Source organism: Bombina bombina, chromosome 11 (assembly GCF_027579735.1).
Source record: "Bombina bombina isolate aBomBom1 chromosome 11, aBomBom1.pri, whole genome shotgun sequence".
NCBI classification, from domain to species: Eukaryota; Metazoa; Chordata; class Amphibia; order Anura; family Bombinatoridae; genus Bombina; species Bombina bombina.
Window position 1 is genome coordinate 197,511,900 of NC_069509.1, and position 14,366 is coordinate 197,526,265.

The 14,366-nt window shown below is 45.0% G+C and overlaps 1 protein-coding gene across 1 annotated transcript in view; it reads left to right on the top strand.

Annotated features, from left to right (window-relative positions):
• Positions 1 to 14,366, top strand: part of ARPC1B (actin related protein 2/3 complex subunit 1B) — a 44,082-nt gene that overhangs the window by 29,397 nt on the left and 319 nt on the right. The window contains exons 7-9 of the mRNA XM_053694619.1: positions 8,342 to 8,417; positions 8,581 to 8,777; positions 12,758 to 12,848. Coding sequence (XP_053550594.1) covers positions 8,342 to 8,417; positions 8,581 to 8,777; positions 12,758 to 12,848 — 364 coding nt within the window. The remainder of the gene's footprint in view (positions 1 to 8,341; positions 8,418 to 8,580; positions 8,778 to 12,757; positions 12,849 to 14,366) is intronic.

Consider the following 14,366-nt stretch of genomic DNA (forward strand, 5'->3'; position numbering starts at 1 on the left):
GAGAGAGAGAGCAAGGTGTACTCATGAGAGATCTGGGGCAGAGAGAGAGAGCAAGGTGTACTCATGAGAGATCTGGGGCAGAGAGAGAGAGCAAGGTGTACTCATGAGAGATCTGGGGCAGAGAGAGAGCAAGGGGTACTCATGAGAGATCTGGGGCAGAGAGAGAGAGCAAGGGGAACTCATGAGAGATCTGGGGCAGAGAGAGAGCAAGGTGTACTCATGAGAGATCTGGGGCAGAGAGAGAGCAAGGGGTACTCATGAGAGATCTGGGCCAGATAGAGAGAGCAAGGGGAATTCATGAGAGATCTGGGGCAGAGAGAGAGCAAGGGGAACTCATGAGAGATCTGGGGCAGAGAGAGAGAAAGGGGAACTCATGAGAGATCTGGGGCAGAGAGAGAGCAAGGTGTACTCATGAGAGATCTGGGGCAGAGAGAGAGAAAGGGGAACTCATGAGAGATCTGGGGCAGAGAGAGAGAGAGCAATGGGTACTCATGAGAGGTCTGGGACAGAGAGAGAGCAAAGAGGTACTCATGAGAGATCTGGGGCAGAGAGAGAGAGAAAGGGGAACTCATGAGAGATCTGGGGCAGAGAGAGAGAAAGGGGAACTCATGAGAGATCTGGGCCAGATAGAGAGAGCAAGGGGAATTCATGAGAGATCTGGGGCAGAGAGAGAGCAAGGGGAACTCATGAGACATCTGGGGCAGAGAGAGAGCAAGGTGTACTCATGAGAGATCTGGGGCAGAGAGAGAGAAAGGGGAACTCATGAGAAATCCAGGGTAGAGAGAGAGAAAGGGGAATTCATGAGAGTTCTGGGGCAGAGAGAGAGATTAAGGGGAACTCATGAGAGATCTGGGGTAGAGAGAGAGAGCAATGGGATCTCATGAGAGATCTGGGGCAGAGAGAGAGAAAGGGGTACTCATGAGAGATCTGGGGCAGAGAGAGAAAGCAAGGGGAATTCATGAGAGATCTGGGCCAGATAGAGAGAGCAAGGGGATCTCATGAGAGATCTGGGGCAGAGAGAGAGCAAGGGGAACTCATGAGAGATCTGGGGCAGAGAGAGAGAAAGGGGAACTCATGAGAAATCCAGGGCAGAGAGAGAGAAAGGGGAATTCATGAGAGTTCTGGGGCAGAGAGAGAGATTAAGGGGAACTCATGAGAGATCTGGGGTAGAGAGAGAGAGCAAGGGGATCTCATGAGAGATCTGGGGCAGAGAGAGAGAAAGGGGAACTCATGAGAGATCTGGGGCAGAGAGAGAAAGCAAGGGGAATTCATGAGAGATCTGGGCCAGATAGAGAGAGCAAGGGGATCTCATGAGAGATCTGGGGCAGAGAGAGAGCAAGGGGAACTCATGAGAGATCTGGGGCAGAGAGAGAGAAAGGGGAACTCATGAGAAATCCAGGGCAGAGAGAGAGAAAGGGGAACTCATGAGAGATCTGGGGCAGAGAGAGAGAGCAAGCGGAACTCATGAGAGATCTGGGGCAGAGAGAGAGCAAGGGGAACTCATGAGAGAACTGGGGCAGAGAGAGAGAAAGGGGAACTCATGAGAGATCTGGGGCAGAGAGAGAGCAAGGGGAACTCATGAGAGATCTGGGGCAGAGAGAGAGCAAGGGGAACTCATGAGAGATCTGGGGCAGAGAGAGATTAAGGGGAACTCATGAGAGATCTGGGACAAAGAGAGAGAGCAAGGGGTACTCATGAGAGATCTGGGGCAGAGAGAGAGCAAGGGGAACTCATGAGAGATCTGGTTGGGGCAGAGAGAGAAAGCAAGGGGTACTCATGAGAGGTCTGGGGCAGAGAGAGAACAAAGGGGAACTCATGAGAGGTCTGGGGCAGAGAGAGAGAGAACAAGGGGAACTCATGAGAGATCTGGGGCAGAGATAGTGCAAGGGGTACTCATGAGAGATCTGGGGCAGAGAGAGAGCAAGGGGAACTCATGAGAGATCTGGGGCAGAGAGAGAGCAAGGGGTACTCATGAGAGATCTGGGGCAGAGAGAGAACAAAGGGGAACTCATGAGAGGTCTGGGGCAGAGAGAGAGCAAGGGGTACTCAGAGATCTGGGGCTGAGAGAGAGCAAGGGGTACTCATGAGAGATCTGGGGCAGAGAGAGAGAGAACAAGGGGAACTCATGAGAGATCTGGGGCAGAGAGAGAGCAAGGGGTACTCAGAGATCTGGGGCTGAGAGAGAGCAAGGGGTACTCATGAGAGATCTGGGGCAGAGAGAGAGCAAGGGGAACTCATGAGAGATCTGGGGCAGAGAGAGAGCAAGGGGAACTCATGAGAGATCTGGGGCAGAGAGAGAGCAAGGGGTACTCATGAGAGATCTGGGGCAGAGAGAGAGCAAGGGGAACTCATGAGAGGTCTAGGGCAGAGAGAGAGCAAGGGGAACTCTTGAGAGGTCTGGGGCAGAGAGAGAGCAAAGGGAACTCATGAGAGATCTGGGGCAGAGAGAGAGCAAAGGGAACTCATAAGAGATCTGGGGCAGAGGGAGAGCAAGGGATACTCATGAGAGATCTGGGGCAGAGAGAGAGCAAAGGGAACTTATGAGAGATCTGGGGCAGAGAGAGAGAGCAAGGTGTACTCATGAGAGATCTGGGGCAGAGAGAGAGAGCAAGGTGTACTCATGAGAGATCTGGGGCAGAGAGAGAGCAAGGTGTACTCATGAGAGATCTGGGGCAGAGAGAGAGAGCAAGGTGTACTCATGAGAGGTCTGGGGCAGAGAGAGAACAAAGGGGAACTCATGAGAGGTCTGGGGCAGAGAGAGAACAAAGGGGAACTCATGAGAGGTCTGGGGCAGAGAGAGAACAAAGGGGAACTCATGAGAGGTCTGGGGCAGACAGAGAACAAAGGGGAACTCATGAGAGGTCTGGGGCAGAGAGAGAACAAAGGGGAACTCATGAGAGGTCTGGGGCAGAGAGAGAACAAAGGGGAACTCATGAGAGGTCTGGGGCAGAGAGAGAACAAAGGGGAACTCATGAGAGGTCTGGGGCAGAGAGAGAACAAAGGGGAACTCATGAGAGGTCTGGGGCAGACAGAGAACAAAGGGGAACTCATGAGAGGTCTGGGGCAGAGAGAGAACAAAGGGGAACTCATGAGAGGTCTGGGGCAGAGAGAGAACAAAGGGGAACTCATGAGAGGTCTGGGGCAGAGAGAGAACAAAGGGGAACTCATGAGAGGTCTGGGGCAGAGAGAGAACAAAGGGGAACTCATGAGAGGTCTGGGGCAGAGAGAGAACAAAGGGGAACTCATGAGAGGTCTGGGGCAGAGAGAGAACAAAGGGGAACTCATGAGAGGTCTGGGGCAGAGCGAGAACAAAGGGGAACTCATGAGAAGTCTGGGGCAGAGAGAGTGCAAAGGGGAACTCATGAGAGGTCTGGGGCAGAGAGAGAACAAAGGGGAACTCATGAGAGATCTGGTTGGGGCAGAGAGAGAACAAAGGGGAACTCATGAGAGGTCTGGGGCAGACAGAGAACAAAGGGGAACTCATGAGAGGTCTGGGGCAGAGAGAGAACAAAGGGGAACTCATGAGAGGTCTGGGGCAGAGCGAGAACAAAGGGGAACTCATGAGAGGTCTGGGGCAGAGCGAGAACAAAGGGGAACTCATGAGAGGTCTGGGGCAGAGAGAGAACAAAGGGGAACTCATGAGAGGTCTGGGGCAGAGAGAGAACAAAGGGGAACTCATGAGAGATCTGGGGCAGAGAGAGAGCAAGGGGTACTCATGAGAGATCTGGGGCAGAGAGAGAGCAAGGGGTACTCATGAGAGATCTGGGGCAGAGAGAGAGCAAGGGGTACTCATGAGAGGTCTGGGGCAGAGAGAGAGCAAGGGGTACTCATGAGAGGTCTGGGGCAGAGAGAGAGCAAGGGGTACTCATGAGAGGTCTGGGGCAGAGAGAGAGCAAGGGGTACTCATGAGAGATCTGGGGCAGAGGGAGAACAAGGGGTACTCATGAGAGATCTGGGGCAGAGGGAGAGCAAAAGGAACTCATGAGAAATCTGCGACAGAGATAGAGAGAGAGCAAGGGGAACTCATGAGAGATCTGGCGCAGAAAGAGAGAGCAAGGTGTACTCATGAGAGATCTGGGGCAGAGAGAGAGAGAGAGAGAGAGAGAGCAAGAGGAACTCATGAGAGGTCTAGGGCAGAGAGAGAGCAAGGGGTACTCTGAAAAGACTGGGGAATATAAACAATATAACCAAGGGGGGAGAGAGGGTGAAGAATACACAGCAGCTAGTGAGAATGCGTCATTGGTGCACAGGAGAAAGTAGGAGAGAGGAGGGTAAAGAGTATTTGGAAGATGTTCAGCAGAGAGAGAGACTGAGAGGTGTGCAGAAGAGATCCACTGGAAAGAGGGGATGGAGATATCTGGTGCGGGGTACATGGGAGAGATCATGTACACACTGAGGATGAGGGTATATAGGTGAGATCATGTACACACGGAGGATGAGGGTATACAGGTGAGATCATGTACACAGTGAGGATGAGGGTATATGGGTGAGATCATGTACACACTGAGGATGAGGGTATATAGGTGAGATCATGTACACACTGAGGATGAGGGGTATATAGGTGAGATCATGTACACACTGAGGATGAGGGTATATAGGTGAGATCATGTACACACTGAGGATGAGGGGTATATAGGTGAGATCATGTACACACTGAGGATGAGGGTATATAGGTGAGATCATGTACACACTGAGGATGAGGGTATATAGGTGAGATCATGTACACACTGAGGATGAGGGTATATAGGTGAGATCATGTACACACTGAGGATGTGGGTATATAGGTGAGATCATGTACACACTGAGGATGAGGGATATACAGGTGAGATCATGTACACACTGAGGATGAGGGTATATAGGTGAGATCATGTACACACTGAGGATGAGGGTATATAGGTGAGATCATGTACACACTGAGGATGAGGGTATACGGGTGAGATCATGTACACACTGAGGATGAGGGTATATAGGTGAGATCATGTACACACTGAGGATGAGGGTATATAGGTGAGATCATGTATACACTGAGGATGAGGGTATATAGGTGAGATCATGTAAACACTGAGGATGAGGGTATATAGGTGAGATCATGTACACACTGAGGATGAGGGTATATAGGTGAGATCATGTACACAGTGAGGATGAGGGGATATAGGTGAGATCATGTACACACTGAGGATGAGGGAATATAGGTGAGATCATGTACACACTGAGGATGAGGGGATATAGGTGAGATCATGTACACACTGAGGATGAGGGTATATAGGTGAGATCATGTACACACTGAGGATGAGGGTATATAGGTGAGATCATGTACACACTGAGGATGAGGGTATATAGGTGAGATCATGTACACACTGAGGATGAGGGGTATATAGGTGAGATCATGTACACACTGAGGATGAGGGGTATATAGGTGAGATCATGTACACACTGAGGATGAGGGGTATACAGGTGAGATCATGTACACACTGAGGATGAGGGTATATAGGTGAGATCATGTACACAGTGAGGATGAGGGGTATATAGGTGAGATCATGTACACACTGAGGATGAGGGTATATAGGTGAGATCATGTACACACTGAGGATGAGGGGATATAGGTGAGATCATGTACACACTGAGGATGAGGGTATATAGGTGAGATCATGTAAACACTGAGGATGAGGGTATATAGGTGAGATCATGTACACACTGAGGATGAGGGTATATAGGTGAGATCATGTACACAGTGAGGATGAGGGGATATAGGTGAGATCATGTACACACTGAGGATGAGGGAATATAGGTGAGATCATGTACACACTGAGGATGAGGGGATATAGGTGAGATCATGTACACACTGAGGATGAGGGTATATAGGTGAGATCATGTACACACTGAGGATGAGGGTATATAGGTGAGATCATGTACACACTGAGGATGAGGGTATATAGGTGAGATCATGTACACACTGAGGATGAGGGGTATATAGGTGAGATCATGTACACACTGAGGATGAGGGGTATATAGGTGAGATCATGTACACACTGAGGATGAGGGGTATACAGGTGAGATCATGTACACACTGAGGATGAGGGTATATAGGTGAGATCATGTACACAGTGAGGATGAGGGGTATATAGGTGAGATCATGTACACACTGAGGATGAGGGTATATAGGTGAGATCATGTACACACTGAGGATGAGGGGATATAGGTGAGATCATGTACACACTGAGGATGAGGGTATATAGGCGAGATCATGTACACACTGAGGATGAGGGTATATAGGCGAGATCATGTACACACTGAGGATGAGGGTATATAGGCGAGATCATGTACACACTGAGGATGAGGGTATATAGGTGAGATCATGTACACACTGAGGATGAGGGGTATATAGGTGAGATCATGTACACACTGAGGATGAGGGGTATATAGGTGAGATCATGTACACACTGAGGATGAGGGTATATAGGTGAGATCATGTACACACTGAGGATGAGGTTATATGGGTGAGATCATGTACACACTGAGGATGAGGTTATATGGGTGAGATCATGTTCACACTGAGGATTAGGGTATATAGGTGAGATCATGTACACACTGAGGATGAGGGTATATAGGTGAGATCATGTACACACTGAGGATGAGGGTATATAGGTGAGATCATGTACACACTGAGGATGATGTTATACGGGTGAGATCATGTACACACTGAGGATGAGGTTATACGGGTGAGATCATGTACACACTGAGGATGAGGGGATATAGGTGAGATCATGTACACACTGAGGATGAGGTTATACGGGTGAGATCATGTACACACTGAGGATGAGGGTATATAGGTGAGATCATGTACACACTGAGGATGAGGGTATATAGGTGAGATCATGTACACACTGAGGATGAGGGGTATATAGGTGAGATCATGTACACACTGAGGATGAGGGTATATAGGTGAGATCATGTACACACGGAGGATGAGGGTATATAGGTGAGATCATGTACACACGGAGGATGAGGGTATATAGGTGAGATCATGTACACACGGAGGATGAGGGTATATAGGTGAGATCATGTACACAGTGAGGATGAGGGTATATAGGTGAGATCATGTACACAGTGAGGATGAGGGTATATAGGTGAGATCATGTACACACTGAGGATGAGGGTATATAGGTGAGATCATGTACACACTGAGGATGAGGGTATATAGGTGAGATCATGTACACACTGAGGATGAGGGTATATAGGTGAGATCATGTACACACTGAGGATGAGGGTATATAGGTGAGATCATGTACACACTGAGGATGAGGGTATATAGGTGAGATCATGTACACACGGAGGATGAGGGTATATAGGTGAGATCATGTACACACGGAGGATGAGGGTATATAGGTGAGATCATGTACACACGGAGGATGAGGGTATATAGGTGAGATCATGTACACAGTGAGGATGAGGGTATATAGGTGAGATCATGTACACAGTGAGGATGAGGGTATATAGGTGAGATCATGTACACACTGAGGATGAGGGTATATAGGTGAGATCATGTACACACTGAGGATGAGGGTATATAGGTGAGATCATGTACACACTGAGGATGAGGGTATACAGGTGAGATCTTTTACACACTGAGGATGAGGTTATACAGGTGAGATCATGTACACACTGAGGATGAGGGTATATAGGTGAGATCATGTACACACTGAGGATGAGGGTATATAGGCGAGATCATGTACACACTGAGGATGAGGGTATATAGGCGAGATCATGTACACACTGAGGATGAGGGTATATAGGTGAGATCATGTACACACTGAGGATGATGTTATACGGGTGAGATCATGTACACACTGAGGATGAGGGTATATAGGTGAGATCATGTACACACTGAGGATGAGGGTATATAGGTGAGATCATGTACACACTGAGGATGAGGGGATATAGGTGAGATCATGTACACACTGAGGATGAGGGGTATATAGGTGAGATCATGTACACACTGAGGATGAGGGTATATAGGTGAGATCATGTACACACTGAGGATGAGGGTATATAGGTGAGATCATGTATACACTGAGGATGAGGGGTATATAGGTGAGATGATGTACACACTGAGGATGAGGGTATATAGGTGAGATCATGTACACACTGAGGATGAGGGGTATATAGGTGAGATGATGTACACACTGAGGATGAGGGTATATAGGTGAGATCATGTACACACTGAGGATGAGGGGATATAGGTGAGATCATGTACACACTGAGGATGAGGGTATATAGGTGAGATCATGTACACATATTGCACTATAAGTTCCTTTATAAATTATTCTCCCTGCACTTTCAGGATCGCCAGTTTGAACACGGATAACTTACCGTTCCTGTGTCTGACCTTCATCACAGAGAATAGTCTGGTGGCTGCTGTAAGTTCACTAGCTGATCTATTAGACGTTATAAGGTTAAATGCTCGTGTGGTGCAGTATTAAGAACCTATCTGTGTGAGAGGACGGGGCGGTGACACCTGTGAAGTGACCTCAGGTGTTTTCTGTCTCTCGGATGATCAGTCAGTGTGTCTTGTCTTGCCAGGGTCATGACTGCTATCCTGTACTCTATGTGTACGATGAGGCCCAGGGGACCCTGAGCTTCGGGGGAAGACTGGATGTCCCCAAGCAAAGCTCCCAGAGGGGAATGACCGCCAGAGAGCGATTCCAGAATCTGGACAAGAAGGCCAGCTCTGACGTCAACAACGTGAGCCTGGATTCCTTACACAAGAACAGCATCAGGTGAGGATGGTGGGAGGCGATTAAATAAATGCACAGAATTACAGCATCATATAGAGCAGGTTCTTCCAACTTTTTTTCCTAAGACCCAGTGCCATGATACCACTGGCTGTCGCAAACCCTATTATAGGCTAGGTCTGAAATTTCTGAAGTAATATAAAAAGCAAGAAAGCTGAAATTTTGGACAAAGTGACTAAAATGTGTGCGTACTTTATTCCTGATTGTAGTCAAACGTGAAAGTGTTGTAAATGGTAATAACACAACACACATACCATAATCTCTCATACAACACACCCTGCACTCTCATACAACACACATACCATAATCTCTCATACAACACACCCTGCACTCTCATACAACACACATACCATAATCTCTCATACAACACACATACCATAATCTCTCATACAACACACCCTGCACTCTCATACAACACACATACCATAATCTCTCATACAACACACCCTGCACTCTCATACAACACACATACCATAATCTCTCATACAACACACATACCATAATCTCTCATACAACACACCCCGCACTCTCATACAACACACATACCATAATCTCTCATACAACACACCCCGCACTCTCATACAACACACATACCATAATCTCTCATACAACACACATACCATAATCTCTCATACAACACACCCTGCACTCTCATACAACACACATACCATAATCTCTCATACAACACACATACCATAATCTCTCATACAACACACATACCATAATCTCTCATACAACACACCCTGCACTCTCATACAACACACATACCATAATCTCTCATACAACACACATACCATAATCTCTCATACAACACACATACCATAATCTCTCATACAACACACATACCATAATCTCTCATACAACACACATACCATAATCTCTCATACAACACACCCTGCACTCTCATACAACACACATACCATAATCTCTCATACAACACACATACCATAATCTCTCATACAACACACATACCATAATCTCTCATACAACACACCCTGCACTCTCATACAACACACCCTGCACTCTCATACAACACACATACCATAATCTCTCATACAACACACCCTGCACTCTCATACAACACACATACCATAATCTCTCATACAACACACATACCATAATCTCTCATACAACACACATACCATAATCTCTCATACAACACACCCTGCACTCTCATACAACACACATACCATAATCTCTCATACAACACACCCTGCACTCTCATACAACACACATACCATAATCTCTCATAAAACACACCCTGCACTCTCATACAACACACATACCATAATCTCTCATACAACACACATACCATAATTTCTCATACAACACACCCTGCACTCTCATACAACACACATACCATAATCTCTCATACAACACACCCTGCACTCTCATACAACACACATACCATAATCTCTCATACAACACACATACCATAATTTCTCATACAACACACATACCATAAACTCTCATACAACACACCCCGCACTCTCATACAACACACATACCATAATCTCTCATACAACACACCCCGCACTCTCATACAACGCACATACCATAATCTCTCATACAACACACCCCGCACTCTCATACAACACACATACCATAATTTCTCATACAACACACATACCATAATCTCTCATACAACACACCCCGCACTCTCATACAACACACATACCATAATCTCTCATACAACACACATACCATAATCTCTCATACAACACACATACCATAATCTCTCATACAACACACATACCATAAACTCTCATACAACACACCCCGCACTCTCATACAACGCACATACCATAATCTCTCATACAACACACATACCATAAACTCTCATACAACACACCCTGCACTCTCATACAACGCACATACCATAATTTCTCATACAACACACATACCATAATCTCTCATACAACACACATACCATAATCTCTCATACAACACACATACCATAAACTCTCATACAACACACCCTGCACTCTCATACAACACACATACCATAATCTCTCATACAACACACATACCATAAACTCTCATACAACACACCCTGCACTCTCATACAACACACATACCATAATCTCTCATACAACACACATACCATAATCTCTCATACAACACACATACCATAGTCTCTCATACAACACACCCCGCACTCTCATACAACGCACATACCATAATTTCTCATACAACACACATACCATAATCTCTCATACAACACACATACCATAGTCTCTCATACAACACACCCCGCACTCTCATACAACACACATACCATAATCTCTCATACAACACACCCCGCACTCTCATACAACACACATACCATAATCTCTCATACAACACACCCCGCACTCTCATACAACACACATACCATAATCTCTCATACAACACACCCCGCACTCTCATACAACACACATACCATAAACTCTCATACAACACACCCCGCACTCTCATACAACACACATACCATAATCTCTCATACAACACACCCCGCACTCTCATACAACGCACATACCATAAACTCTCATACAACACACCCCGCACTCTCATACAACACACATACCATAATCTCTCATACAACACACATACCATAATCTCTCATACAACACACATACCATAATCTCTCATACAACACACATACCATAATCTCTCATACAACACACCCGCACTCTCATACAACACACATACCATAATCTCTCATACAACACACCCGCACTCTCATACAACACACATACCATAAACTCTCATACAACACACATACCATAATCTCTCATACAACACACCCCGCACTCTCATACAACACACATACCATAATCTCTCATACAACACACATACCATAAACTCTCATACAACACACATACCATAAACTCTCATACAACACACCCCACACTCTAATACAATACACAACACATACAATAAACTCTTATACAACACATGTACCATACACTCTCATACGACACACACATACAATAAACTCTCATACAACACAACCGCACTCTCTTATACAACACACTCAAACTCTCATACAACACACTCAAACTCTCATACAACACACACCAGACACTCTCATACGACACACACATACAATAAACTCTCATACAACACACTCTCACGACACAGACATACAATAAACTCTCATACAACACACTCTCACGACACAGACAATAAACTCTCATACAACTCACACATACAATAAACTCTCATACAACACACACACTCATATGACACACACATACAATAAACTCTCATACAACACACTCTCACGACACAGACAATAAACTCTCATACAACTCACACATACAATAAACTCTCATACGACACACACACTCATACAACACACACACTCATATGACACACACATACAATAAACTCTCATACAACACACACACTCATATGACACACACATACAATAAACTCTCATACGACACACACATACAATAAACTCTCATACGACACACACACTCATATGACACACACACATACAATAAACTCTCATACGACACACACACTCATACAACACACACACTCATATGACACACACATACAATAAACTCTCATACAACTCACACATACAATAAACTCTCATACAACACACACACTCATATGACACACACATACAATAAACTCTCATACGACACACACACTCATACAACACACACACTCATATGACACACACATACAATAAACTCTCATACAACACACACACTCATATGACACACACATACAATAAACTCTCATACGACACACACACTCATACAACACACACACTCATATGACACACACATACAATAAACTCTCATACAACACACACACTCATATGACACACACATACAATAAACTCTCATACAACACACATTGTGCATGTTTCACTGCATAGGTTGTTATAATTATGCAGGTAACACTGGGGCTCAGCTGGATCCATAGCAAACCTTGGTTTTACTAACACTTCTCTCTTTCTGCAGCCAAATCTCTGTTGTGAGTGGCGGGAAGGCCAAATGTACTAAATTCTGCACCACAGGGATGGATGGCGGTGTGTGCATTTGGGACGTGAAGGTAAAGAGGTGCTGGGGGGGTCACAGAACCATATGACTGCTTTACCAGACCTTGGGGGCAGGTCCTGTTTATTAATGAGGTCCAAAAGCTTATGTAGTAATGTGCATGGGCCCTGGAAATAAACTGCCCACAGTCACCTCTGGTATTTATTTAAAGGGACAGTCTAGCCCAAAATAAACTTTCATGATTCAGATAGGGCATGTCATTTTAAACAACTTTCCAATTTACTTCTATTATCTAATTTGCTTTGTATTCTTAGTTGAAAGCTAAACCTAGGTAGGCTCATATGCTAATTTCTTAGACCTTGAAGGCCGCCTCTAATCTGAAAGCATTTTGACAGTTTTTCACCACTAGAGGACATTAGTTCATGTGTTTCATATACATAACATTGAGCTCACGCACGTGGAGTTACCTAGGAGCCAGCACTGACTGACTAAAATGCAAGTCTGTCAAAAGAACTGAAATAAGGGGGCAGTCTGCAGAGGTTTAGATACAAGGTAAATGCAGAGGTAAAACTTATATTAAAAGGGACAGTCAACACCAGAATTTTTGTTGTTTAAAAAGATAGATAATCCCTTTATTACTCATTCCCCAGTTTTGCATAAACAACAGTTATATTAATAGACTTTTTACCTCTGTGATTACCTTGTATCTAAGCCTCTGCAGACTGCTCCTTATCTCAGTTATATTAATACACTTTTTACCTCTGTAATTACCTTGTATCTAAGCCTCTGCAGACTGCTCCTTATCTCAGTTATATTAATATACTTTTTACCTCTGTGAGTACCCTGTATCTAAACCCCTGCAGACTGCTCCTTATCTCAGTTATATTAATACACTTTTTACCTCTGTGATTACCTTGTATCTAAGCCTCTGCAGACTGCTCCTTATCTCAGTTATATTAATACACTTTTTACCTCTGTGATTACCTTGTATCTAAGCCTCTGCAGACTGCTCCTTATCTCAGTTATATTAATACACTTTTTACCTCTGTGATTACCTTGTATCTAAGCCTCTGCAAACTGCCCCCTTATTTCAGTTCTTTTGACAGACTTGCAATTTTAGTCAATCAGTGCTCACTCCTAAGAGCTTAATGTGCATGAGCTCAATGTTATCTATATGAAACACATGAACTAATGCCCTCTAGTGGTGAAAACTGTCAAAATGCTTTCAGATTAGAGGCGGCCTTCAAGGTCTAAGAAATAGCATATGAACTTCCTAGGTTTAGCTTTCAACTAAGAATACCAAGAGAACAAAGCGAATTTGGTGGTAAAAGTAAATTGGAAAGTTGTTTAAAATTACATGCCCTATCTGAATCATGAAAGTTTATTTTGGACTTGACTGTGCCTTTAATATAACAGTGTTGGTTATGCAAAACTGGGTAATAAAGGGATGATCTATCTTTTTAAACAACAACAGTACTGGTGTAGACTGTCCCTTTAACATGAGGGTGAGAGATATGTGATCAGTAACAGATGAAATGACAGTTATTAGATAAACAGCTCTAGGAGAGCAATA